This window comes from Scleropages formosus, chromosome 22 (assembly GCF_900964775.1).
Source record: "Scleropages formosus chromosome 22, fSclFor1.1, whole genome shotgun sequence".
Taxonomy (NCBI): Eukaryota; Metazoa; Chordata; class Actinopteri; order Osteoglossiformes; family Osteoglossidae; genus Scleropages; species Scleropages formosus.
Genome location: NC_041827.1, coordinates 17,793,532 through 17,821,273, shown reverse-complemented (window position 1 = coordinate 17,821,273; position 27,742 = coordinate 17,793,532). Strand labels below are relative to the sequence as shown.

Here is a 27,742-nt window from a genome sequence, read left to right as displayed (position 1 = left end):
GGAGAAATTTCTGCATGAAAAACGTCATATTCATTTCTCTCCAGGAATGGATTAAGGTGCGTTTCAGAAACACTTCTGTTTATCGAATGTTGAAGGACATCCGAGAAGAGCCTCAGACAGGCGAGTCCCCTCTGGACAATGTCAAAGTGTTGACGTGAGCAATGGGAATGGACTTGTTCGGTGTTATCTGAAGAAGTGTGCGCTCCAGACTCACTGCGCTGCCGCTGGTCTTCCCAGAGAGGATTGCTCTGGCCTTGGCTTTGGTCAGGGGGAAATACTTGAGATAGGACTCGTACAGATGCTTGGCCAGGGCCCGCAGGTCGGCCGACTCGGGGTGCAAGTGGTCCATGTCGTTGGAGAACTCCGCCAAGAGCTTCTCCTTCTCAGCCTGTGGCATCCGGCCAAAGCGAATGGCTGAGAGAGAAAACAGAACAGGCAAACATTAAACAAACTCCCAAAGGGCACGACTCCATCGCTCTGCCTTTTCCCTCCAACGGTCGTCGTGAACGTCCCCGCTTCCAGCGTGTGTGGGAAGGAGAGCGATCTGTCTGCTTGCGCGCGGTGAGGCTCAGGCTCGGGACTCGTCACAGAGCGTCGTCCTGCAAACAAACAGTGTTCTTCGATGCGTTTGAAGCACCGACGCCCTAGCACCTCACCGCCACCGCCACCCCCACCCCCACCCCAGGGCAGCTGCCTATATGGCAGGAAGCATCGGAAATGTTGAGGCCAGAAAGCGCAATCGCCTTCAGCGGGTCTCCTATGAGCCAAAGGTTGGGTTTCGCACTGAGTCACAGGGGGAATCTGCTGGAAAGAAAGCCACAAACCCACATGGGGCAAACACTGCTGAGCATTAGAGCCCCCCACCCTGCACCCCAGTCAATGAATCAATCGATCAGTTAATTATTCGGCATGGAATGATAACAACTGTGTTTCTTGGCTATGAATTTACTATGAATTTTAGTATTTTGTTAAGTTAGATTATGCTTTTACTCATATTTATATGGGGCAACTACAGTAGTAGGGTAATGGCTTGAGCCACTGCCTTACAGTCAAAGGAGCTGGGTTCAAATCCCCAATTCTGCTGTGACGCCCTTGACCATCAAACTTACCCTGAATTGATACAGTAAAAGTGCCTTCCTGTATAAATGGGAAAAACTTTATAATTAGCTTACTGCACAAAAATATTTCTATGTTACATTTAAACAAAATATGTTACGTGTCTATAGCTCCTTGCTGCTTCTTGCTGAGCTGAATGACTCAACGTCGTCTCCTCCTGCCATTGGGCCTCAACTCCCAGCTCTTCAACCACCACGCCACCTGCTGCTCCACCTCTGCCAATCAGCAGATCCAAACACACGGTCTCACCTGAGAGACATGATTCATATTTGTGCGAGCTGTTTTTAGCGGCCGAGTACCAGGGGAAGCCCAGGCTTTATCTTCTAACCATGTGGTGCCTCGGTTATCTGGCCTAATGATCTCTTTCACCCGCAACGGTAGCCCAAGCTGCCTGTGCCACGCATCAATCTTTGCTGTTTTGCTAGGCAAAAAAAAAAAAAAAAAAAAATCTACACCCACTGAATGAGCCAAGCTTTCCTTCATGAGCTTCTTGAAGTGTGAATCATTTGAAGATAGGTACTAAAGGCATACAGTGTACAAAAATGTCTGCAGTGTACAAATGAAACTCTCGCATGTGATGCACAGGTGTGATCTCACAGGTGCCCAAAGCACTACAGACTCATACATGCTTAGAGGCAGTCATATTATAGAAATAGCAATTATAAAACATTTCAAAGGCCTTGAGACTGACACTTCCGGATTAAAAGATGTTTTAGCTGATTTAGCTTAGTTTACTAAACCATTTTAACGGCACATTCTTCTCTACCTGATGTCTGTGGCTACCTGCTTTGTCATCAAGGCCTCATGGATTAACCGAGGCTCCACGAAGTTCCGCACAAAGGCATGAAATTACAGGTAACAGGAGACTTTGGGTGTAGGCGGGACTCCAACATGACGGAAAGAGCGACTGTTGAATGGAAGTCTTCAGCTTCGGGTGTGATGACGGGGGCCGAGGAAGGAGACCCCGGAAGACTCGCGTAACAAACGTGGAGCTCGATGCGAGTGAGCGCAGCGCGAAAGGAGGGGGCTGGCTCGTCCCCCGGCCTTGGAGGCGCTCTTCTCTGATAACTGCCCGTAGTTGCGTAACGGCAGGGAAATGTAACCATTAAACCTCTGGCAACATCCATTTGCTGTCGGGTGCTAAAAAACTGGAACGTGTTGGCCTTCAGAAACAGACCACTTCCCCCTACCACCAGAAGAAACTTGGATTACCTGTTTTTGCTGGAAGACCCTGAGGAAATGCCACATCTGAAGGCGGAAAATTGACATCGTGCGACTGCGCTGTGTAATTTGATTTGTGCGGTTCTGAAAGGGTTATTCAAACACGTACCTGTCTCTGTCACACCCTAAGCAAACCTGTCTCATTGACTCGGCCCAGGGCCGGGCACTGGGCCAGACACTCTGACACAGCACTTCATCGATAGCAAGAATGCTGCCTTAATGAATCATTGATTGAACACACACACACACACACACACACACACACACACACATCTAAAGTATACTGGCTGGATTTCACAAACAGTGCATGAGCAGGGAGTGCAAAAAAAGAAAAAGACACACATGGGCAGAGGAAATGTGATAACATGATAAGGGCTGATGGAAACCCAGATGACCTGGGACGGTTAAAGAGACCTGCTCGACCGCGTGATGTGCCCTGAAAGCCTTTCGGTGGCAGTCTGTCCTGCCGTGCAAGGCGGTTCATTTACGCGTGGTTCAGCTACGGCTTTGGGTGTAAGCCGAGACTTTCGGAGCGCTGCACCACACTTCTGATGCAACAGATGCCAAGAACCACATAAAGAAAAAAGGGGAAAGTAAAAAGGAAAACCGAAAAAAAATAAAAAAAAACGGTGAAGTTGGGGTAAATTACCACAATAGAGAGAGCAGCACCAGAACACTTTGGGCCCTTGAGATGTGACATAGCCCAGCGTGATTAAGGGGAGAAACACTGAGCATCCTTACCATTATGGGACATCCCCACCATGAGGCACTTCTGGAACCTGCAGTATTGGCACTTGTTGCGGCTCTTCTTGTGGATGCGGCAGCGCAGATCGCACCGGTCGTACACCAGCTTCAGCCGAATAGTCCTTCGGAAGAAGCCCTGCGAGCGACGGAGAGCACAGCAGTTGGGCGGCTTCCCGGCTCCGAGCAGGGTCCTCCGGACCGGGCCCGCGATGCCGCGTTGCGTTTCCCACATCCCGCATGGCACAAATATACAGGATCCTGTTGATCGCAAAACCTGCACTGTTTTCTACCCTCCTGGCTATTTTAATGCCCAGAAAAATGCGCCTTATTTATAGAAGGAGGAAGCTGGAGGGACTGGAGGCCCTTCACAGCAAAAAGCAAGCAGTGCTTTTTTGTGCTTAAAAACAATTAAGATGTTCACCCGTTTGGCTGACCTCCTGCTTCTCCCTATCGCCTGTAAGAAAACATGCTTTAAGAACAATGAATGTTAGGTGCGAACCGCAGAAACACCGTCAATGAGGAGAAGCGACTAGGCCAGCTACAGCAGCCAGCTGTGCGCCGCTAAAATATTTCAAGGCGCTCGACTGAAAGGAACCCGTACACCTGCACATTAACACCTTTCGCACCTCGGTATTTCTGCATGTGATGGAAACACGCCTGACGCCTCAGCTCAGCTGCCCACAACTTGGACTATAATAGTTCAAAGGGGCAGTGCGCTGAGCAGAATACGTTTCGAACAAATGCAACTTCTCTGCAGAAGAATGGAAAGTCAGAAGAAAAAAAAAAAAAAAAGAGGCCTGTGGTTTTATCTGTCTGTCTGTTGTTTGTGTGCGCAAATCAAGATCTTGGCCAGATACAACCAAACCTCGTGCTTTTTGTGTTAATCTGCTAGGCCAAACCAGACGTGTGTGTGTGTGTGGGGGGTCCCCTTGTGTTAGGGTTGCTGGTGATTGTGGTCTTTGCGAAAAAAGCACACTAAGTCATAACACGGGTTGAAAAGGTGAATTTCACTGACGGTCGGCATCATTCATTCAGTCAACTGCAAAGGCTGGGCGTTAAAGTAAAAAATATTGTAACAGTGTGTAATTTCTCAGTGATTGAAATGACTGTTATGTTCAGGTAGGAACCAGAGCTGCACGGGACTGACTGTGGTGAAGATGGTGGATCAGTGGGTTGCGCTGCTACCTCACTGCTCTGGATTGTGTGCTCGGGCATAGAGCTGAACCCAGCTCAGTCTATGTGGTGTTTGTGTGGGTTTCCTCCCGCAGCGCAGACAGACGTGTTTCAGGCGAACTGGGGAATATAAATTGCCTGCAGAATGTGTGTGTGTGTGTGTGTCTGTGTGCGTGTTACGTTGCTGTGCTGTAAAAATGGGTGAATGACTATGTAGGGAGATGAGTGCACACTATCTGACACTTTTCTCCAATGAAAATTATGTTAAGCTACTTACACTGATTTACCCATTTGAACCACAAAGGAGGGGCACCTGAGAGCCGCTGGTCCAAATCTCGCCTACTGCTCTAGTACCCTCCGATGGGGTACTCACTCTAAATTGCTCTAGTGAAAACGCCTCTGTATAAAAGAGTAAACAACTGCAGGTAGCATAACACTGCACGCTGCTTTGGAGGAAAGTGTCTCCAAAAGAGCTAAATATGTAAGTGTTACACCACTGGATAATTTTTATTGTATTTGTTCTTTTCTCTGACACTTCTCCAAAGTGACTTACAATGTTACAAGTACTTACCCATTTACATAGCTGGCTAATTTTACTAGAGCAATTCAGGGTAAGTACCTTGCTGAAGGGTACTACAGCCCAAGGTGGAGACTGAACCTCTAACCTTTGAATCCAAAGGCAGTAGCGCTAACCACTACAATACCAGCTGCCCCTCTGGTTCAGAGTAAGTAACTTGATCAACGGTACTATAGCAAGAGGTGGGAATCAAACCCACCACGTCTGAGTTCAGAGGTCGAAGCTCTACTACTACACTATCCACTACCTGGAGTATATCTAATACTGTAAGTTACCTTGGATCAAGCTGTCAGCTAAATACTGGTCCAAAATCACTGCATGTCACTTTGGAGAAAAGTGTCTTCTTAATGAATACAAGTAAATGACTCGATCGAGGAAGGGAAGAGGCCACATGTGCATGCCCTCCCGCCCCCCGCTACTGGCCGACACTGCTTGACAGACAGCGCTTGGAGCCTCCGACCTTGCAGCCCTCACAGGCATGGACCCCGTAATGGAAGCCGGAGGCCTTGTCCCCACACACGCGGCACTCGATGTTGAGCGTGGCGGAAGACGGGTCCTCGTGCAGCTTGGAGTAGGCGATGCCATCAGAGAACTGCGGCGGGGACACGGGCTCCAGTTTAACAGCGCCTGGAAGGGATGTTGGACAAGAATGAGTTAATTGTAACCGAATCTATTGTGAATCAATGTTTTAAAACAATAAAACATGACAAAGTCTGGGGGTGAGTACTTCTAGGTACTCTACTTGGCATCTACCTGACAGATGAGGGCTGCAGAGCCCTTCCAAATGATCTGGACACTGATGGTATGTAGTTCATACATGTGACAAGTTTAAATGTTACCTTCTCATATTGAAATGTATGGAGCAGCCTGATTTCTTTTTTGTTTTCTTTTGACGAAATGGGAGTGCTGTAAAGCTAAACATTTCAATTAACGTGTAACATATTTAGCATTTACACACACCGTGTCTAAATATCTGCGTTTATGTTCTGTGTCCATTTACATCCGTGCAACTATTATTCTTTATGCGAAATTTGTTTCTAGTCTAAACTAGCTTTGGGGTTTTCGTTACTGTCATCCAATAGCGTGCGTACTTTGGTTCTCCTGAGCTTTATAGTTGTACATGCAGTCGACACGCGCGTTGTCCTCGCTCTGGTGCGGGCTCGTCTCGTAGCCGAGGTCGTTGAGGCTGGCGTAGTCGAGGGTGGTGAAGGGCTTCATGTCGAAGGAGTGCGAGCTGTCGTCCAGGTCGGCCAGGTCCACGGGGTTCAGGCCGAAGGTCATGGGCCAAGCGGGCATCTGAGTGTCCACCATGTCTGCCAGACAACGGGGAACATAAAACAAGCGGGCACGTGAAGCGCAGAGCCTGCTCGGTGCACTGCGCAGATGGCCACCCTTATCAAGTAAACAGTACCCAGAGATCCGGCCCACGGAACAGGGCAAACTGTACGACTGACGCAAGACACACCAACTGCTAGAGGCACTTGCGATGTTTAAATATTCCAGCGTGCGATTACTCAATGAAAAATGTTTTCCAAAGAAAAAACAGAACACAGAGATCTCATGTGTTACGCACTTTGGGGAAGAAAACGACAACAAAACAATGACGGGAGATGTCTCGTCTCATTAATGGATGAGCTGCATGTGATCATCTATCAAAATTCCAGCCGACTGCACAATCCGGTTTTTAAAAGGGAGCTCCGCTAACTCATCTGTGTACTACCACACCTCCTCTACATCTCCGACACCCCCACGCCCCAAGAGACCTGGGAGATTCCACCGATGTTGACATTGTTCAGATGTAAGCAACAAAAACGATTTCTAAAGGGCAGTATAAATATGAAGCGCCGGCCTATAGAGGTTCGGTCCAAAGTAAAGAGATGGCTGGAGATAATCGAGTGGAGCGCAATGCGGAGTCGGCGATTGCAACAGTCTGTCTGAATGAACCAAAGTAACACTCAAACAGGTTTTATATAATCAAGGACACCGGTTGTTTGTAAAGACCACTGTCGCTAGAGCAAGTATGTCCGTTCTCCATGCGTCTGAGCAAACTGCCAGGGTAACGCGGTATATTGCTGTTATCTGAGCCAATTTCGTAAATGCGTCAAGCGCAGCCCGCTTTCAAAAGAACACTGTCCAACTAATCGCAACTTAACACAATTACCACGCTATTACCGAAGCAAGTGAAATATATTATGTTAGTGAAAATATTAGTGAGTTAGTGTGTTAGGAAATATTAGTGAACTATTTCCTCCAAATTTTTATGGCCATTTTTCCAGGAGGGGTTTTTTAGCCCCCCCCGGACCTCTGCGTAGGCTAACGTGAAGTTTTGTGAATCATTACTCTTTCTCCATCAGAAAAGCCTATTTAAGCACACATTGTAAGAGAATCCATGAACAGATTTGTGTCTATTATGATGTCACAGTCGCATACGTAGGAGAATGTGTTTCCACACGTATCAGCAATTAAGCGCTGAATAGCTGACCTTTCTGCATAGGTTCTCCTAATCCAGATCACGAAATGTCATCACCTCATATGATGTTTTGTTTCCTCCTTCATTACTTACAAACTGGTGCTTCCTATAAATATGAAATAGGAAGTGTAGTGCAACAAAACGGGTAAATTAGATTTTAAGAGATTTAAAAATGGAACGGAAGCAAGGACTGAAAACACGTGAAAAACATAAAAAGGAACCGTTACTAATGACTTTCCAATATATATTCACAACACAAACATCCTATTTTTGTGGACATTTTTCACCCTTACCTAATTTGACGGTGAACCTTTTAAATGAACGGCTTCCTTTTTAAATTATGGCGTACTATTAGGACTCAGCCACATTGTTTCCTGCAAAAACAGGGATGGAAGACAAACCATCGTCTACAGAACCTTCTGGAAGGAAAGTTCTGGCCAGATGACTATAAATAGAAGAAAAGAGTCATGTTTCCATCCAATGGATGACAATTTTGCAATAGGGAAAAAACAGGGTAGATGTGGATGGACCTTTGGTCTGGTTGGCAATGACCAAGGTTGAAGGGGCCAGGACTCCAGAGGAGGAACCCTGCTCCTCCAGTAGTCCTGGTGGCTGATTCACACACTGGTGACTTGATCTTGAACTCTCAGCCCCCACACTGGATGAAGAAACACCAGTGAAACCACAATAGAGTGGCAAAAATAGGCCACCGTGTGATCTGGAAAACCAAACCCAGAGTGCCCAGAACACCAGCTGTGCTCTAATGCAATGAAGCAACAAAGAAAAGGCGGAACTGGGTGATGACATTTTGGACAAAATGGTCAATGGCAAAGGCGTTTGTAGCACCCTGACAAAAGGGAGACAGCTTGTGCACAAGCCTTCTGCAAACTGATTTATATCTACGGTCTCAGGTCAAACCTGATGTCGTAATTAATACGGACCAGCGGCAGGTAGCTTAGTGGTGACACACTCGAAACTTTCTAGGTTGTCGTGCAAAAATAATCAGCGCTTTATGGGTTTTCGTCCCAAGATCAGAAGCAGGTAGCTTAGCGATAATAGTCATGAAAAACTATGAGTTTTAGTCCCAAGTTAGGCAGCAGTTCTCATAGTTGCAATGGACTTGACGCTTTATGAGTTCTGGTCCCAAGACAAGCGGTGGGTAGCACAGTTTAATGGACTTGAAACATTATTGTTCTGGTCCTAGGAGAGGACGCATCTGTCGTATGCATTAACAGGAGCTTCAGCCTGAGCTGCTGAGCTGGAGTAGATCTAACTGAAGAATGAGCAACTCCAGACCTCAAGAGCCACAGATCATGCTGATTTTTACTCAGCCTCAGTCCTTTATCACTTTACAGAAATCATTATTGGGCTATCAAGCGACCTCACCTTGCATTTTAGGTGTAAATCACACTCAGGGTCCATTGTATAATGAGAATATGCGGACCTGCAGTTTTCATGGCCGTTTTTGTCAGCAGAGCGCTACCGGACGTCAGGTTTATAAGTGCCTGTGAAGACGGCAGGCCAGTTAGGTTGCTCAAGTGGAAACCTCCCTTTTCTTTTTCTGCCCATATTTGTCATGTGGAAATTAAAACATGCATTAACGCACACGGAATACAATGTGAAATCGGCTCTGAGGGGACATCATTGCAAAAGCAAAGCAATGTTTTTCATTCACATTTCTTCACACTCCTGAGTTTCGGCCAGGAAATCAGTAGGAAACAATTCTGTAAGAGGCCCAGAAGGTGTTTTCAAATGATTCATTTTGGACTGTTTTTTAGCATTATGAAACACACGCAACATTTTTACCAGTACCGACGTGGTTGTCCATCGGTCGATTGTTATTCGGAAGAATAGTATTCCGAACTTTGACAGTAAAGCTCTTAACAGAGAATGGAGACTCGTCATTAACTTGCTTAAAACGTCAATAGCTTAAGTCACACAAAAAAGGCATAGTTCATAATTTCTCTTATAATTGCATGCTCTATTTAAGAATTTTGCATTCAGAGACTAAAAGTACTTGAATGAGGATTATTATGAGTCTGTGTTCTTTCATGTCTGTAGTAAAATCAACCCTTCACTCAACCTTTCATTAAACCAGTCACTCAGGTAAAAGCCGTCTACGGCTCAGAAAGTTTGCTTTAGGCAAGATGAGGAGTATATTAGTGGAAATTGCCAGCATTTTTTTTTTTTTTTTTTTTTTTTTACAGTCAAACTCATGAACTGCTCATTTGTGTTGCGAAAAAAAACAAACTTGGATGAAGCGTTTTGAAGAGTTTCTGCAAACCATTTACAGCGTCTTTTGAAAAACTGAACTGCTCACCTAAAAACGTAATTATTAAACTATGAATCATATCAATATAAAAACAACCAAAGTTAATGGAAAATGTTTCTGGAGCAAGGTTGGTTTCCCTGTAAGGGGAAGGAGACTAATAAATGTGGATTGTGCTAGAAGAGCGAACGCTTGTCTCACATCTTGTAGTCGAACAAAGAAGGTCAGATGTAGCCAGATCTCAACATTTTGGAGAATAATCAAAATATTCAGTAAGAGCTCGGACCACCTTTAACCGTGACTGCTTTCGGTGAAAAAACACAGGTGGGTTTTTGTGTTCAGTGTGACGACAACTAGTGAATATTTTATGCTACTGAAGGATGCATAAAAGAGCAAAATTAATTAATACCAAGCAACTCAATGGGAAAATTGTTTGGTATTTATTGGGAGCCTGAAATGAAAATGAAATGGGCATGTCTGAGTTTTTAAAGGTTTCGAAACTAAACTTCAGTAAGATTTTTAGTTTCAAATTTACTCTAAACTTGGGGAAAGTAAGTACGCCAGGAAATTTAGCACATTAGGAAGAAAATGAAACCCTACTACTGAAATTATTAATGAAATACGACTATAGTGGACCATAATAATGCTTTTTTCCAAAGTTTTGTGTAACTTTTACTGGAAGCCAGAATTTAAAACAATGAATCACCATCTCCGAGGGGGTAGTATCATTATGCGGTCCTTTCCTTTGGACTCCACGGTGTGCCGAGAAAAATAACAGTTATACACTGATTTCTGAAATTGTCATACGCTGATGATAAGATACTTCCAAAACGTTCATCACTCACATTACGCAAAAAACGAGCATCACCCTTGGAAACATCCAGTGCCTCTTCAAGATGACCCGTTATGTGATATTTCTGTCGATGTATGAGTTCAGTTTCAGTCTGTCTTGCTTCTTTTGGTTCCTTACAGATCTGAAGCTACAGGCTGCACCGCATACCACTTCACCTATACTTTGTTCTTTTAACATTTACCAGTAGCCGTGTCAAAGTTACTACCTGCCGACACTGTTGGCTTACTTCCATCAAAATGTAGGAATGAAGTATAAAATAAAGGGGAAATAAAAACATATATTCCGCCTACAAATGCATCTATATTCCAGTTTTGTTTTGCCAGCTTCCCCTTACTGCCGGGCAGTGATTGGATTCACAAGAAACAAATGTGTTAAGGTTTTGAAAATGGATAAGGACAGCCATGGTTTTTGAATTAAAATCGAGGAAATAATTGCGAAATCCTGGCTCCTACTTTTTATTTTATTTTATGGATGTAATTACTTGTTCATTAAGCTAGACTTTGGACGAATTTAGAGTTTACAGCCAGGAAGTACACAGTGTCCTCATTGTGTCTGTGGTTTAACAGAGAGGTTTCTTTTTTGTTGGAATGATTTGTATTCTTTGTGTAAGTGTAATGCTGATTACATTTCGGCCACTGGAACGTTAACTGCTGCGAGAGGAAATACCATCAAAGAAAAACTTTGGGTCGTTGAAAATCATTTTGAACATCTTCTGCTTTAAATCACATCATGATCCCTCACATTTTCCCAGTAACAACACAGATAAGAGACGCTTCCTCGTGATGAACGGATACAGATACACAGATGAACAGATATAAATTACAGATAGTAGCTCATTGCTGAATGCCTGGCTTCTGTCACACATTCTCTTGAAGGTGAAGTACTAAAACGGGAAAACTAAAGTTGCTACAGGTTAGGGACTGCGTGCTTTTGATGGCGAAGTGTGTAGGAAGAAACACGGGCGCTTCATATGACCGAAAGTAATCCACATCCACAAAGGTACATGACTGTGGTTCAAACCCCCTTCACCAAATAGCTTCTTGTGTTCCTCACCTGCCTTGACCAAGCCAAGAGTGGCTTGTATATGTCTCAATGACTGGTCCTCTGTCTTGAATAAATGCCCACTTGATTATTATACCGTATCTCAGATGACTTTTGAACCAGAGAGACCATGGTAAATTAGAGCCAGTATGGGCAAACCTAACATTTCTCTAATGCCTTTTTTTTTTTTTTTTTTTTTTTAACACTTGCATGTGCAACCCTGAAGCAGCTACATGGTGAGGGCAAAGTATCCGAAACCGAAACTTGCCATCACTGTTCATCAACGAGTTAGGAATGTGTACAACAACACAGAATCAGAAATGGAAATCTGTTCGGATCACAAAATTTTTAAACAATTTTTAACGACTGGTAACATTAGGATATTTTGGTGACTCTACAACTATTATCTGTTTCGACAAAATACTAATAAGTGGCCCAATGAGTGGCAGTGACATTTAAAAAGTGAGAGAACTTGAAAAACCACATTCAGCAGCACTATTACCCTTATCTTTAAGGACTGGAATAAACTTTTTTTTTCTGCTTTAACAGGTCCAAAGTTGTTCTACATGAAAAATACATTTTTATGTTTTCTACTTTTTCTTTATGTTCTGACAATGCTGCTTTTGCCGGATGTGAAAAAATGCCAAAAACAAGTAGTTGTTTATTTTTCGTTTACTTATTTTGACCCAAAGTCAAGACACAACTAGGTAGGAAGTCAACATTTTCCAAAAGCATTTGGATACAATTTTTTTTCATTCACCATGAACATGGGGTTCTAAACAAAGTTATATTTTCATGTACTTTAGAACCTTCTGTTCTCTACCCGATTTATATTTCTGTTGTTCTTTATTTTTGGTTCCCTTGTTTATATTTATATTTCAGTACTGCTGTTCTTATAAACACAACTTGAATGTACAGAAACACAATTTCAGACAGCTGCACACACTTCCTCTGAGTCTGGACGTCTCAGTCAGGACGCTTGAGAGAGGGAAGAAGTCTTGCTATAACCTCAAAAAGGAAAAAAAAAAGAGAATAGGCCTTAACCAACAAAGCCATGACCCTGTGACCTCGGTGGAGGTGTGATTGCCAGAAAACAAGTGGCCCGCTCGGCGCTCGTCCTGACCGGGGTCGCTCCGTATATGACTGTGCCATAGACACATCCTGTCTGCATACCTACTCAACTGGTACAGAGTTTGCTCATCTACGAACCGACACAGTGGCTTCCTTTCTGATAAAACCCTCTCCGAGGGGGGCAGACTGTTTTCTTTTCTTCACCGCAATCCAACAGCACCGACGCAGGTTTGCTCAGATGGGTCAAATGAATACAAGTTTTGTTTCTTGCACGGATTTATTAAGGTGGTCTGAGTCACACCCGACCGAGCTTGAGTGTCTTACCGTAACAGTGCAGCAGAAGATACGGTGTTCCAGACTTCCATGCCTTTTAGAAAGTTAAGACAACAAAAACCAGCAGACAAAATACTTGTTCTAGAGGGTAAAACAGCTGTAATAAACACATACTGCCTAGTATCAGAGACCCTGTTCATAGAATCTGAAGAAATGATACTGTACAAAACCTAGACACACTCATCGAGTATGTTGTCCCTCCACTGGGCACACTTTGCACATCAGCACTTAAAACAGGAGATGGAAGTATTATTCTTCTTATTATTATTATTACTGCTGTTCTTGTTGTCATTCTAATGTATTATTAGTATTCTATTAATTTCTCGAACCCTTTTCTTCAAAGCGATTTACGGTGTTTGTACTGTAAGCTACACGGAACAGTGTCTCATCTATTTGCACAGCAGAGTACTTTTTACAGCTAACAATTCAGGGTAAGTAAGGGTACTATAGCAGGAAAAATCATGTTAATTTTCTTCTGGTCCCTTTTTAAATGTTGAGTTCTGCAGATAAACCAGGCCTAAGCTGTCAAAGCTGCACGGGCGAGTGCCGATGAGCCAGTGTCCTTCTGACCTTTCCGAGTGAGCAAGAAATCTGATTGCGTTTTTCCTGCAATCTGTCTAATTTGGAGGAAAATCGAGACCTAAGCAAAAGTGCAGACAGCACGCTGTCATGTGGCCTTTGTAAGAGGTGCAGACAAACCAGATGACTTCCTGTTGCTTCATTTCAACTTTTAGATGCGTTGGTTCCACTTCTCGCGAGCGACAGCTGATAAGTGCGCTTTCTGGTTCCTGGTAACATTCTGCGGTTGGTTTAGGTTAAAATTAATAAGCTGCTAGACGGTTTGAGCAGACAATAGCTTCAGAAACCAAAAAAAAAAGAGTAAAAATCCAGACATAGTCATGAATAAAGAAAATCATTGCATTTAAAATAAGCGGCTTATTTTACATACAATGATGTTCTTTAAAAGAGTGCCTTGATATGTACATATATATAAAATATACATATAAATTATAATTTGGTGATGCCTCATGAAATAAATTGTTAATTATATCAAAGATTTAAATGGTGTCTTGATATATATATATAAAGAAATATAATAAAAATACATATACACAAATAAAAATTAAAATGTATTAAAGACTTCTGAACAGGTTTGCCATCCTGTCATGAAAGATAAAGAAATTTATCTGCAGCAACTACAGTACAGCTTTTTTTTTGCAGAAATGGAAAGTTTAAGTGGGTGTCGTTCAGGGAGCTGATGTAATATCTTCATACTTTAATCATCTACTGTGACCTCCGAGGGCCTGATGCAACTCTGCGAATCCTTACATCAAGCATGAAAAGTGGACGTCCCCTTCCGTTTCTGTGCCCCGAGCCGTCTGCACCTCAGCGTCCTGCACCCATGCAGACGGAGCTGTGGCCTGTCACTCGTATCTATTATCGCTGCCATCCGTGTGACGCCACCCCTGCTTCAGATCATTTAAAGGACATTTTCTTCTATGCATTCCTTGACTTCACTGACTGCATTTTTTTGCCTCGATATCTGAACTTCGCCGAACCCGTAAAACGCGGTTAATGCCTTCAGCCAGAAAAACTAAAGCCGCCGTTACAAACGCTGGATGCGCAGAAAGTCACGTGCATCGAGGAGCAGGTTCCAGGGAGGGGGAAGAGGTGGGGGATGTAAATGGGGAAGTGGAGGGACATATTTTGCCTACGTTCATGACAAGATGCAGTAAACCCCCACATATAAGTACAAATAAGTAATGTATAATACGTTGATTACAAACATTCATAAAATTAATAAACATTAATAATGTTTGTACCTCAAAAAAAAATTAGTAGGAAGGTGATTGGGACTGGGGGGTGCGGTGGTGGAGTGGGTTGGACCGGGTCCTCCTCTCTGGTGGGTCTGGGGTTCGGGTCCCGGTTGGGGTGCCTTGCGGCGGACTGGCGTCCCGTCCTGGGTGTGTCCCCTCCCCCCTCCGGCCTTACGCCCTGCGTTACCGGGTTAGGCTCCGGTTCCCCGCAACCCCGTATGGGACGAGCGGTTCTGAAACTGTGTGTGTGATTGGGACTTGAGGGGGGTGAGGTGGCACAGTGGGTTTGGCTGGCTTCCACTCTCTGGCGGCTCTGGGGTTCGAGCCCTGCTTGGGGTGCCTTGTGACGGACTGGCATCCCCTCCTGGGTGTGACCCCTCCCTCTCCAGCCTCACGCCACGTGTTGCTGGGTTCGGCTCCAGTTCGCCATGACCCCGCTTGGGACAAGCAGCCTCAGTCAGTGTGTGTGTGTGTGTGTGTGTGAGAGAGATTGGGAATTGTCCATATTCGAGTTTTATGCAGTGATTTTAACTGTTGCAGCTACTCTTGTGATGCAACGTAAATGCTTATATATCTCAAAAAAAATATTATAAGGAAGGTGATCAAGAATCATGGATATTCGGATAACATTTTATGCATCTACTCGTGTGATGAACGTTGGTTCATATGGTGGGAAGAAACAAACTAAGTGCACTTAAGAATCACACGTCTGCATCTAAGTCTCTCTCCTAATGTAATGAACACTTTGTATTTTCCATGAGATATACGTCGCTTTGGAGAAAAGCGTCTGCTAAATGAATAAATGTAAATGCAATACAGCCGCTTTGTAACTGCGACGAGAGAATCACGATTTGTTTAAATTCCTAGGAATGTACAAACGACATCCAATGGGCGTTCTGGCTTATTCGCCACGTACCATCTGCTCTGTCTGCACGCAGCATTGGTGACGCAGCTATTCACTGAGGCCGTGGAACATGCACGCGAGCCCAGAACCACACAGGGGAATTACACAGGATGTGCATACCCCCCAGGTGGTGTCCGAAAGCACCAGGGCCACTTGAACATACAAATGTAGCGAAAAGCCAATAACATGTACTTCACTCTCAGTTCATTCTCTCTACATAGTTCCATGTTGGGGAATGCAGCTCTTCTGGTTTAAGAAGAATTTTACACATGGCGTCATACGTGTTTAAAGAAGGCATCACTAAATAACAACCTCAATAGGAGGCTTTTATCAGAAAAGTGGTGTGATTTATTATTATTATTTATTCAATTGTGATGTGTTTTTTTTAAAGTGAATTACAGTGTTAAGTTCGTATTCTACCCATTTATACAGCAGGGTAATTTTTACTGTATTACTTCAGAGTAAATGCCTTGATCAAGGGTACTGTTGTAGGAATGGGGCTCAAACCTGGGCCCTTCAGTTGCAAGGTGACAGCTCTAATCACTATGCCACCTACTGCTCGTTAAAGTAACAACTCTGATTTATTCAGAATGAAAATCACAGTTACACTTTCTCACTGCTCACGGGCGGCACGGTGGCACAACGAGTAGCGCTGCTGTCTCCCAGCACCTCAGTGGTGTGAGAGGACATGAATTTGATCCCTGCTCAGTCTGTGTGGAGTTTGCATGTTCTCCTGTGTCTGTGTGGGTTTCCTCCTGGTGCTCTGGTTTCCGCCCACACTCCAAAGACATGGTGTTCAGGTTCCCCCATAGTGTGTGAATGACAGAGAGAGAGTGTGTGTGTGTGTGTTCCAGTGATGTATGGATGAGTGACCCAGTGTAGGGAGTGTATCTAACAGTGTAAGTCACCACAGTGAATGGTTTGTGGGCTGATAACACTACATAGAGTTCACTGGAAGCTGCTATGGAGAAAAGTGTCTGAAAACTAAATAAATGTAAATGTCACTGCCGTGTGTTTCGAGTGGAATACCGTACGAGCTGCGTATACCATAAAGTCCTAGTGGGCAAGATGCCAACCAAAGAAAAAGAAGGTCCTTGGCAGCAAATACAACCTTGTGCATCATAACTGGACAGTAACTGCCTCTAACTTTGCTGTATTAGCTAAGTCATGTCAAAAGGAAGAACAAATAGTAGGAGAACGTCGGCAAAATGCAGAAGGCCAGAGACTGTAAGATAGTCTATCCATCTATCACAGAGCAAAGGATATCTAAAGAAAGCCTGACAGCCACAATACCTCTACACCTTTATATAAGGCAGCGATGAGTGCGGGCTTGCCCGGAACCGAAGCCAATCGTGGGAAACACGAGGGCGACTTTTAGGTCTCTATTTGTTGTTTGGAAACCAGAAATACCATTTCAGGGCACACGGAAAGAGGAAAAAAAAAACCAAGCCCACATTTCAGTTGTTCTGAAATCAACTTAAACTGGTGTCACCTGTACCGAGGAACCCACGCTCAGGTGCAACAGCCCTTCGGGGGAGGTCAGGGGGGCGGGGCAATGGCGGCCGGCTGCTGCACATGCCATGAATGCATATGGTGTTTGCGCAGGCTGTGAACCCTGCTGAACCCCGGCGGAAGCCTTGGGCCACCGTACCGTGTGTACGGGTTGCACGGAAACGTGGAGAACTGCCTAAGACGTGGGACTGTCTTGAAAAATTAATGATACGGCAGCAGGTGGCGTTGCGAGAGTGAAGCGGCTGCCTTTAGACTTGAAGGACCCAAGTTTGAATTCCACCTCCTGCTGTCGTGCCCCTGATCACGGTACTTACCCTGGATTGATGCAGTAAAAATTACACCGCTGTATAAATGGGTAAGTCAGTGTGAGTCGCTCTGGAGAAAAGCATCAGATAAATGTTAAAAAAAAAAAAAAAAAAAAAAAAAAAATCCACCCGGAATAAGAATCCTCCAGTCACATGGGAAGGTGTGTTTATTTCTAGCACTGGCATCTCCACCCCTGATCTACAGAAAATCTTTTTTATCATTGTTTGGATTTTCTTACTTAATCTTTTAATTCTGAATGAGATCGCACCGAAATACGTTCACGATTTAGTGCTGTTCCCGGCCGCTGACCTCCTCTATCTGTGCAAAAGCAGGCCGGAAAATGCCACTTGTGCGGAGGTAGAAACTTGCAGCGTGTTCTCCTCCGTAGAGGCGGTATTTAATGACTAATCCTTTACAGAAACACACTCTTGGGAGGGGGCAAAAAAAAGCAGATTGGAATCGTCTCAACAACACGCTTCTGGCAAGTGTCTCCCGTCCCAGAGATCTTTATTGTTACGCTCGCTGGGAATTTGAGTTTGCACAATATCCAAGGACGCGAACCTTTGCCCAATTTCTTTAAATAGGAACGCGCTATTGGTTGATTGCTCCTCCGAGGCTTCTGGAGCTTCCTCCTCCGAGAGGGAAGGAGCGCGCGCTGTCAAGGCCTTCGCCGCCACACTCCTCCACAATCCCAGCATCCTCCAGGAAGCGGTCATCCCCGTTCCTCGAAGTAGGTAGGAAGGGGCGGCGGACCGCCGCATGGAAACACGCGTATTATGCTTCTCGTATCAGATGACCCCTCTCATTTAAAAGCGGCTTGATTGCTGACCCCTGATGCCGGTGTTTTTTACGTTGGAAAAAATGCGGGGCCTGTGCTAGAACCGTGCGAAAGGCACGGCGACGCACAGCTTGCGCCGAATGTGGGAGCCGAGCGGCTCACACGCTTCCCAAATGAGCCCTCCCAACTAACTAACACCCCCATCCCGCCAACTAAGGAGTCTGAGAAGACCGCTGCCCTCTTTTCTACCACCTCTTTGTTTACACGTGGACAGGATGGTCCCGCTGCAGCCCATTGTTGCAGCACATATGCGGAGGCGTCACTCAAACCACGGGGCCATTCCTGGAAATCACTCATTTTTTAAAATGATATTGATTATGTTTTTCGGAAAAAATTAAAATACGCCCCAGTTGCGTCTGCCTTAAAATCTTGAGAGCGGCACAATTTACAGCCTCGTGTACAAAGTACACCGACGGGCTGCGCCATCGAATACACGTGAGGGCAACTTCACGTTCATATTTACACGTCTGCGTTTGAAAGGCCCTTTCTTGCAAAACGACGCACGGCTCCGAGTAAACAAATGCGTCGACGACTGACGGAGGGCTGAGATACAGAGACATGGCCAACGAAGCACAGATGGTTTGTTCGATACACTCATTTTCATAGCGCTCATATTCCAGGAGTGGCCTACAGAAGCAACACATGAATAGAAAAGTATCAGGTAAAAAGTATCAGGTGGCGAAGGCCTCATATATGAATGTTTCAGTAGCTCGGGGGGAAGTGGGTCTGAATAAAGAGTTCTGAAACCCTTCTAGAATTAAACAAAATATTAAAAGGCTTTTCGTATAATGTGATTTTGCTCAATGCTGTAAAAGAAAATGATAATTTTGTTTGGCGTACGTGTTTCCGATAATGATACTTTTATTTGGTGTCATCTTCCTACCAGCTGCCTCTTGTCTTTGGGTTCCCTCTGAAGTACGTCACTTGGCGCAATTTACTTTACGATTAACACGCAGAAATAAATACAAATTGAGCCACTGACTATTGGAAATTACGAAAAACGGTCATCAGAAGACGTACGAAATACTTCGCAGCCTCATTTGATCAAGCCATGACAAAGGGCCACATTGTGTTGAAGCCCCCAAAGGAGTCATTCTTACATCATTTGTAACACAGTGTGTGTTAACAGACGAAAAGCTCTGCGGAGGCAACAAGGGTTTGAGCTCGAAACATCAAGATGTTTTGTTTAGACCCCAGGAGGGAGGACGCAATTGCACCACCGTGAAATATAGGTCCTCCACATGCCACACTGTATGACCACACAAAATGTAAAAGTGCATTTTACATCAATCTCCCCAAATAAAGGTATTTACTAAACTCATAAGTCATTAAAAAGAATGTTTTCGGGAGGAAATTTGCTTCTGTTGTCGTACTCGCTCGCTGGATGCAGGGGACCTTCTGCAAATGACCTTCTGCTATCCCCAGGGTGATTTTTCAAAGTACTTCTCAAAGAAAATAAGTCTTATGTTGAAGAAGACAATAAATATTGCCGCACTAGGGCGAGAATTAAAACAAATGTGTTTCATTTCCCTGGAGCTGAACTGCACAAACCCTCTCTACTTGACCCTTCCTCTACCTTGTGGGTGCAATACTCCAGAAATTCTGTCAAACTGATTTTAAGACGACGGCTTTTCGGAAAATAAAGGAACACGGTATCCAATTTAACGGCGGCGACAAAGTGTAACGGGGCCAACTGCGCAGACACCATGTTTATGCCAACAAGCGATGTTGTTTCAGAAACCTTGAATGTTTTGTCTGCCTCATATTGGAGCAGAAGCTCCCAAGTCATCGTGACCAAAACTATCAGCTAAGTAAATAAAAGTAATAATAGGAATAAAGTGGAAAAAATGGACCGATGCAGCTTGAAGTCGTGTTTTTTGAAGAACAAACAGAAAGTGTCATCTATGCATTAATTGTATAACCTGGATGGAATGGATGGTATGAATGGGAAGCGGGCGCCAGTCTTCAGGGAGGTTGTTTAACGAAGGCGGTTAAGGGATAAGGATGGCGTGTGCCGCACTAGCGTAGGCAGCCACCTTCCCGCTGGCACACCTCACCTTAATGACAGCAGAGCAAAGTTCTCCGAGAGCAATCAGTTGCGCGTTGTGCAACACGTGTCGGACTTTGAATCGCTGGCTGCCGACCTCTTTCGGTAACCTAAAAAAAAAAAAAAGTCCCTCCGTGTCCCGTGTTGACTTCAGGATGAACGAAAGAGCAATTAAGTCACAAAGCCATTTTAATATAGAATGTTTCACAAAGCGAAAAAGACAAAGCCACAATAAATGCCACAGTAAATAACAATAAACGGGGCGAAACAACTAGCGAGCTATGGGATAACATGGGCCTAAGTGTTAAAATTACTTAGGATTTTAATATTAACACATTCTACAGCTTGCAGAACGTACCTCTATCGAAAAATAGGGACATAATGACATAAAAGTTTTTTAGAAATTAAAAATTGGCCGTAAATCAACCTACAAATGATTCATGGTGCCTAGGGAATCTCTATACAGGAAACAGCTGCAAATCAGAAACTCTAACACATCTTTACAATAAATATACCACCTGTACTACTGAGGAAAATTTTTTTTAAATATCAGGTACTATTATGAGGAAAATGATTTATAAGAAGTTAAAGCATACTGAGTATTACCCGAAGTCTGTGTTATATAGCATTTTTTTAATTGATTTTGATGTTTCTGCATCTGCTCCCGCTCCAGTCTGACGTACTTTCAGACTGATATTGAGTATCTTTCGATCTGTTGCCGGTTTAAAGCTCGCGAGTCATGGCTGCGAAGGGGAAAATGGGCTGATGCTAGTTTTGTTATTGGAAATTTTTTTTTTTTTTTTGCAGCATCACATAGCATTAAAAAATATCCACTTACGCTTACAAAGCTTTCTGCTGCATTAAACATGCGCTCTCTGCCAAAGTTTGTCTGCCTTGAGATATTCCGTGACATCAGAAATCTGAGTTGCTGCACTTGACTGCGCCAAAGAGGTCGGAGAAAGTAATATTTACACAACATGCCTCCAGAACAACTGCGTCGATATGATCGAAGGAACAAGAATTAATTTATTGGGCTCAACTGAAGGTGATAGAATGATGCAAAAATAGTGTTGAGGGCCCCTCATTCACAGACAGGAAGTCTGGGTTCCTTTGACATGTTTCTGCTCTGAGTGGCGATCACTTCCCATATTCTGCTTAAGATCATTAAAGTCCCGAGTTAAGGTGCACGCAGAGCACGCTCAGGGCGAAGCTCTTACACGAAGATTTGAGAGGGCCGTTTTTAGCCCAGCACTGTGCAATCGCACCACACAAAACGTCTGTCGAGAGAGCATGTGACTGACAAACTCTTCTGATTCCACGGCAGCGACTCGCAACATCTCAGCCCCCCCCCCGCCGGCTGAAGAGGTCTCAGCTGGGTGGGGGGTGGGGTCAAGACCCGCCACTGACAGCCTGGTGCCGTCCGTCCCTCCACTGGGTTCCCATGTAATGCACACGCACTGCAAGCTGCCTTGGAGAAAAGCGCCAGCTGAGTAACAGTTACAATAAAATAATGATGAGTACACCAGAATGGCCCAAGTCAGACCTGTTGAAGCAGGTAGTGCAGGGGTTCGAGTTGCTGCCTTGGGATACAACGGTCACAGGTTCCAATCTCACTTCCGGCTGTAGTACCCTTAGCAAGGTACTTACTCTGAATTGCTCCAGTAGAAATTACCCAGCTGTATACATGGGTAAATCATCAGGTACATTCACACTGTAAGTCGCTTTGTGGGAAAGAGTGGAATAAAGGAATAAAATGTAAGGAAGGACAAATCTTGAAAGTCACACTGAGCTTTGCTGCGAAGGGAGAAACTTCACTGACAGGCTGGTGCGACATTGAGTATTTTGTCACAGACGCACATGACATGTACAAAAGTGGGGCTGCGAGAGCGGCGGTTACCGCGCTTTGCACACAGGTGGGTACCGTCCGTGTACCTGTGCCTTCATTAAGTGCGGCACGAGCACGCTTCCAGAAATACTGCACGCGCGCTTTCTTTCCCTCGGAGTCGGACACCTGGTGCTCTGCTGCTGCTGGTGATTCAGGTGCGCATAAAAGCCGAAACGCACGAGCCACCGACAGGCGACTCACCTGACGGCGGCCACGCGCTGAGTCACCGCCAGCTACGCCCTAGAGAGCGAGCGAGCGGCCACCGGTCCTCAGGCGCGCACACACCGCTCACGCGCACCGCAACTCAGACGTGTGTGTCGCGCGGCCGCAACAAGAATCATGTGCGGCGACACTGCCGGGGGGCCGTTGAAACGAAGGTCGCGCAAATAATAATTAAAAAGGTCAAAAGAAGAGGAAGACGAGGGGAAAAAAAAAACTGGTGCTGAACTAAAGTAAACACCGTAAAAGTGAGGGCTATAATAATAATAACAGGAAATTAGAAAATAAGACTCACCGGGGGGGACGAGGCAGGTTTGACGTCTAAAGCCCCCTCTGTGCACGAACATCATGAGGGAGTGGAGCGGGTGGCCGCGCTGTGTGTGAACCGTGCTCTCTCTGTGTGTCGCGCGCGAGGTGTGACATCTGACTGCGCGAGCGCGAGCGACAACAAGAAGAGAAGAGAAGAGAAGAGAACTGACCTGCTGCGGGGCTCCGAGCGCCTCTCCACTCGTGTCACTTCCTTTCAGCGCCGGCACGCGCTCCTCAGCATTCTACACCTCCCGCTACACTTCCTTCTGCACCTTCTCCACCTTCCCGCACACCTGGCTTCTCCCGAACGCTCCGCGTCCTTCTCGCGCTCCGCGCTCGCGCCGCCCGTCCCGCGCTCCGCGTGCCTCTCCTCCTCCTCCCTTCGCGTGCGACAGCCGCAGCCCAGCCGCGCGACCGACCCCGCAGGTAGCGTTGTTGTCGCTCGCGGACGCCGTGGCACGAGAGCGCTCGAGGACGCGCCGCAAGTTTTGACCTTCCAGAAGTTTTCTCCTCCCCAGCGCACGCGGCCGGGATCACATGGAAGTCAAACAGGGAAACGCCCCCCCCTTCAGCCTCCGCCCCCCCGAGTCCGTTTTATGAAACTGACTCATATCCCGCATATCCATATTATTGCAGCCGGAGTCACTGTCCGCTTTCGCCGGTCTTTATGGCGCAATTGTTCGGACGCCAAGGTTCCAGTCCTGGGTTCGAATCCCACTGCTGCTCTAGTATTCCCTTGATGGAGGCGCTCACCCTGAACTGACATAGTAAAAATTATCCAGGTGTATAACGGGTACATACATGATGTAAAGTTTAATAACACATTATGTGGCCTTTGACAAAATTAAGAATAATTATTGCTCCATGATGTAGGGGGTGCGGTGGCGCAGTGGGTTGGACCACAGTCCTGCTCTCCAGTGGGTCTGGGGTGCGAGTCCCGCTTGGGGTGCCTTGTGACGGACTGGCGTCCCGTCCTGGGTGTGTTCCCTCCCCCTCTGGCCTTATGCCCTGTGTTACCGGGTAGGCTCCGGTTCCCCGCGACCCTGTATGGGACAAGTGGTTCTGAAAATGTGTGTGTGTGTGTGTGTGTGTATATTGCTCCATGATTATTTTCATCTCACCAGGGACAACCAGTTTTGAGCACATCATAAAAAGGAGAATTTATGAGTATAAATAGAGAGGTACATGATAAGTGATGACTGAAAGAATTCCCTTTACCCAGAGCTCTCATTTAATCCTTAGGTTTACTGCACTGATGGATGGGCAGGGGCACAGTGGTGTGGTGGCGCAGTGGGTTGGACCGGGTCCTGCTCTTCGGTGGGTCTGGGGTGCGAGTCCTGCTTGGGGTGCCTTGCGACGGAGTGGTGTCCCGTCCTGGGTGTGTCCCCTCCCCCTCTGGCCTTACGCCCTGTGTTGCTGGGTTAGGCTCTGGTTCCCTACAACCCCGTATGGGACAAGCGGTTCAGAAAGTGTGTGTGTTTACTGCACTGTAATAAAAAGAACAATAATTTATTCTTTTATCAGACACTTTTCTCTAAGGTTACAGAGACTGTGAAGAGTTTGTACACTCACACTGATTTACCCTTTTATACTTCAGAGTCAGTTCGGAGTAAATACCTTGATCAAGGACACTACAGCAGGAATGGGATTCGAACCAGAAACCTTCAGATTCCAAGGTGCCAGCTGCTGCCCTGAATTGCTATATGAAGGTACATATATGTCATAAAGAGCACATTGTAGACACTCAGTATGAACATGGTGCTGTGGCCACAGTGGGTAGGGACTGAAGCAGCTCCTTTCAAACAAGAAGTTATTCTTTAATTTTTATCAGGTTCACTCTGAAAATGCTTTCTATAAACTTTTTTTATACACTTAAAATTAACAAGAACAAACATTTGTACAATAATAATTACAATAATAATGCCCAAAGGGTTCAAACAGTAATACTACTGGTCCCTGTATAAAGTGTAATCTTTTACCATTATTATTATTATTATTATTATTATTATTATTTTTATTATTATTGTTGTTGTTGTTGTTGTTGTTGTTGTTTCATTCAACTTACTAGTTTCGTATGATGTTATGTTTAAAACTGAACTAATCTAGAGCCATAAAGAGAAAAAACTGACTGATACGTATTCTAATTAAGGGTGTATTTAGCTAACCCCAAAAAAAATGTTTATGGAGTGATATTGGTGACCAAGATACTTTACCTGACAGCACGAGAATGCTGTGGTGTGTATTTCAACGCACTGTACCATGGTTATGTGGGTGAATTCAGAAGTACGCATTTACTGCTTGACAGGGAGACCACAGAGTGAATAGAAACTGTTTTCAAAAACTATGTTAATGCGCACAGGTGTGTGTGGCCCATTATAACAACTAGATTCGCTGCAAACCAAATTTGAGTGCTGAGCCCATAATCATAGTAATACAAATAATATAATAATACAAATGGGTGCAGAACAAGTAGAATCTCTGGTGACTTTGTGCGTGTGAATGTCTTTTCAGTTTGTTCGGAGACAAAGCATGGGGCTTTGCAGCGACAAGTGGAATATTAAAAGCAATATGTAAAAAGTTGGCAGTAATTATAAATATTTACTGCAGTTAGAGGGGTGTGGTGGCGCAGTGGGTTGGACCACAGTCCTGCTCTCCAGTGGGTCTGGGGTTCAAGTCCCGCTTGGGGTGCCTTGCGACGGACTGGCGTCCCGTCCTGGGTGTGTCCCCTTCCCCCTCTGGCCTTACGCCCTGTGTTGCCAGGTAGGATCCGGTTCCCCGTGACCCCGTATGGGACAAGCGGTTCTGAGAATGTGTGTGTGTGTGTACTGCAGCTAGAGATGCTTAAGTATTCATTAGGTGCGCGAATGTTCTGGAAATCGCTCACAAAATAGGAATATAGGCATTATTTAGAAGTCTAACTTTAAAGATGCACCTTTCAGTACCTCCTACTGCACCTGCTCATTGTGTGAACGTGAATTCCACACATACAGTTACAGTTTGTTCACTGAACCTTTACATGGGAGATGTAAAGAAGGTACTGTACTCACTGCCGGATGAGTCACCGTGGAAATCCTCGAAACTAAACTGAGAAGTTTGGTGTTTTTAATAAACATTAATAGCAAGACAGAATCAGACAACTGGCTTATTTTTTTTTAATTAGACATGAAAAATCTGTTATCTGTCGTCAGTGCAGTGTTTTCGAGAAAAATGGGCGCTTGTAGTTCTGCAAAGACTCTGGTTGATGGTGCAAGAATAGTTTGGAGGAGTGTTTCTATCTATCTATCTATCTATCTATCTATCTATCTATCTATGCATTGATCAGTTCATCAATAACTGCTTGTCCACTGCAGGGTCACAGTGGTCCAGAGTCTATCGTAGATGCATAGCTTGTGAAATAGGGGACACATTGGATGGGATGCCAGTCGATTGCAGTGCAATCACACACGCGCACACACACACACACAACATTGGACTGTGGGAGGAAACAGAACAGCAGGAGGAAACCCACAGAAAAACAGAGAAAACATGCAAACTCCACACAGACTGAGCAGAACCAGCAAACGCTGGAGGCTTTTTGTTGTCCAGAGTCTCACCGAGGAAAGAAGCAGCTCCCCCACAAACCACACTGTACGAGAGCGACAAATCGATATTTCATATTAAACACTGCCAGTGAACTTTCAATGTGCTCTCACATGCTTCATCACTAATATCTATTTCAAACAATATGAAAAGACGTGCCTTTTTAACGATTAATTTAGCTGACACTTCCCTCCAAGGTGTCTGACACTGTGAGGTTTGCAGGCTGTGTTACGTACACTGATTTACCCAGTTAGACAGCAGCGTCATTTTTACCGAAGGAGGTGAGATCTGAACCCCCCAGGTCTCGAGAATTCAAGGTGACGCCTCTGACTGCGCCACCTGCAGTCCCTCCGCTGAACGGTGCAACAAAGATGTTCTTCGTTTGGACAATTCCATGTCCATGCCTCTGTCCCTGAGCGGCATTTTTTTACACCTCTGTTGTGCCCCTTCCCTACACACTCAAACCGCAGTATTTCCCTGGGGGGGGGGGGGGGGGATTTCATTTACATTCACATTTACATTCACATTTATTCATTTAACAGGCACTTTTCTTCAAAGAGACGTACAGTTCAGTGCGAACGAAAGGGCATCGACGACAAGAGGAGACACAGATGGAATTTCGACCTGCAACCATTTCACTCCTGAGTTATAACATAACTAATAAATTACTCCTTATTTTATGTGGTGCCTTTAAAAGCAGCTGATGGGGTGCAGTTGCAGAGGAGGACAGAAGCACTGAGAGTCAACACAGCACTTAGAGGACGTGTCCACGTGATCCTTTGTCCCCCCCAGACCGCTTTGTCCTTCTTATGATGAGTACAGCCTCGAACCGTTTCCCATCTGAATTTGTGTCATATTAATATCCCGGACAACGTACATGAAGTTTGCAAGTGTCCTGCGGTGATTTGGTCCACAAGCTGCCTGTGTGCAAACTGCTGTCACCCCATATTTGCAGCCTCTGATAAAAGCAGAGGACTGGGCCCCGGGTGGGACGGCCGGAGCGAGGACATTATGAGCAGGACACCCCACAGTGAGACGCCACCGGGGGTATTCCTTTGCGTACGGCCCACGCCGCGTTCCCGGGAGCTTAGCCCTTGTGGAAAAAGCAATGCTCCGGAACGTTCCGGCGTCAGCGGGAGCTGCTTGTCGCGCTGCCTCGGGGGTCTGTCCGGGACGAGGCCCGTGTCCAGTTCCCACACTCGCTCTCCGAGAGGCTCCCGCAACCCCCCCAGGAAACCCCAAAGAGGCAAATGCGTCAATTGTGTCTTTTTGTTTGTTTGTTTTCAGAATGTGCGTTTTTGATTTAGAAACACGTCCCTGTTTTTATATATTCGCTATGCAAAATAATGAACGTTTCCCCTTTCTATTCGCCAGCAAGTCTCTGCAATGTTTTACCCTGTATGGGCCTTTTACTTTTAACGTTTAACTACGAGGCTTAACATGCATTGGTGCTCATCG

At 45.2% G+C, this 27,742-nt stretch overlaps 1 protein-coding gene across 3 annotated transcripts in view; it reads right to left on the bottom strand.

Annotated features, from left to right (window-relative positions):
- Positions 1 to 23,228, bottom strand: part of pparg (peroxisome proliferator-activated receptor gamma) — a 29,331-nt gene extending 6,103 nt beyond the window's left edge. The window contains exons 1-6 of one of the 3 annotated variants that reach the window (XM_018744575.2): positions 22,876 to 23,228; positions 20,303 to 20,402; positions 5,923 to 6,144; positions 5,292 to 5,458; positions 3,079 to 3,217; positions 215 to 414 (exon numbers count right to left, since the gene is read on the bottom strand). In XM_018744575.2, coding sequence (XP_018600091.1) covers positions 215 to 414; positions 3,079 to 3,217; positions 5,292 to 5,458; positions 5,923 to 6,142 — 726 coding nt within the window. In that variant the 5' untranslated portion in view covers positions 6,143 to 6,144; positions 20,303 to 20,402; positions 22,876 to 23,228. The other 2 variants (XM_018744574.2, XM_018744573.2) reach the window with 2 other exon arrangements.
- Between the last annotated feature and the right edge of the window lie 4,514 nt (positions 23,229 to 27,742).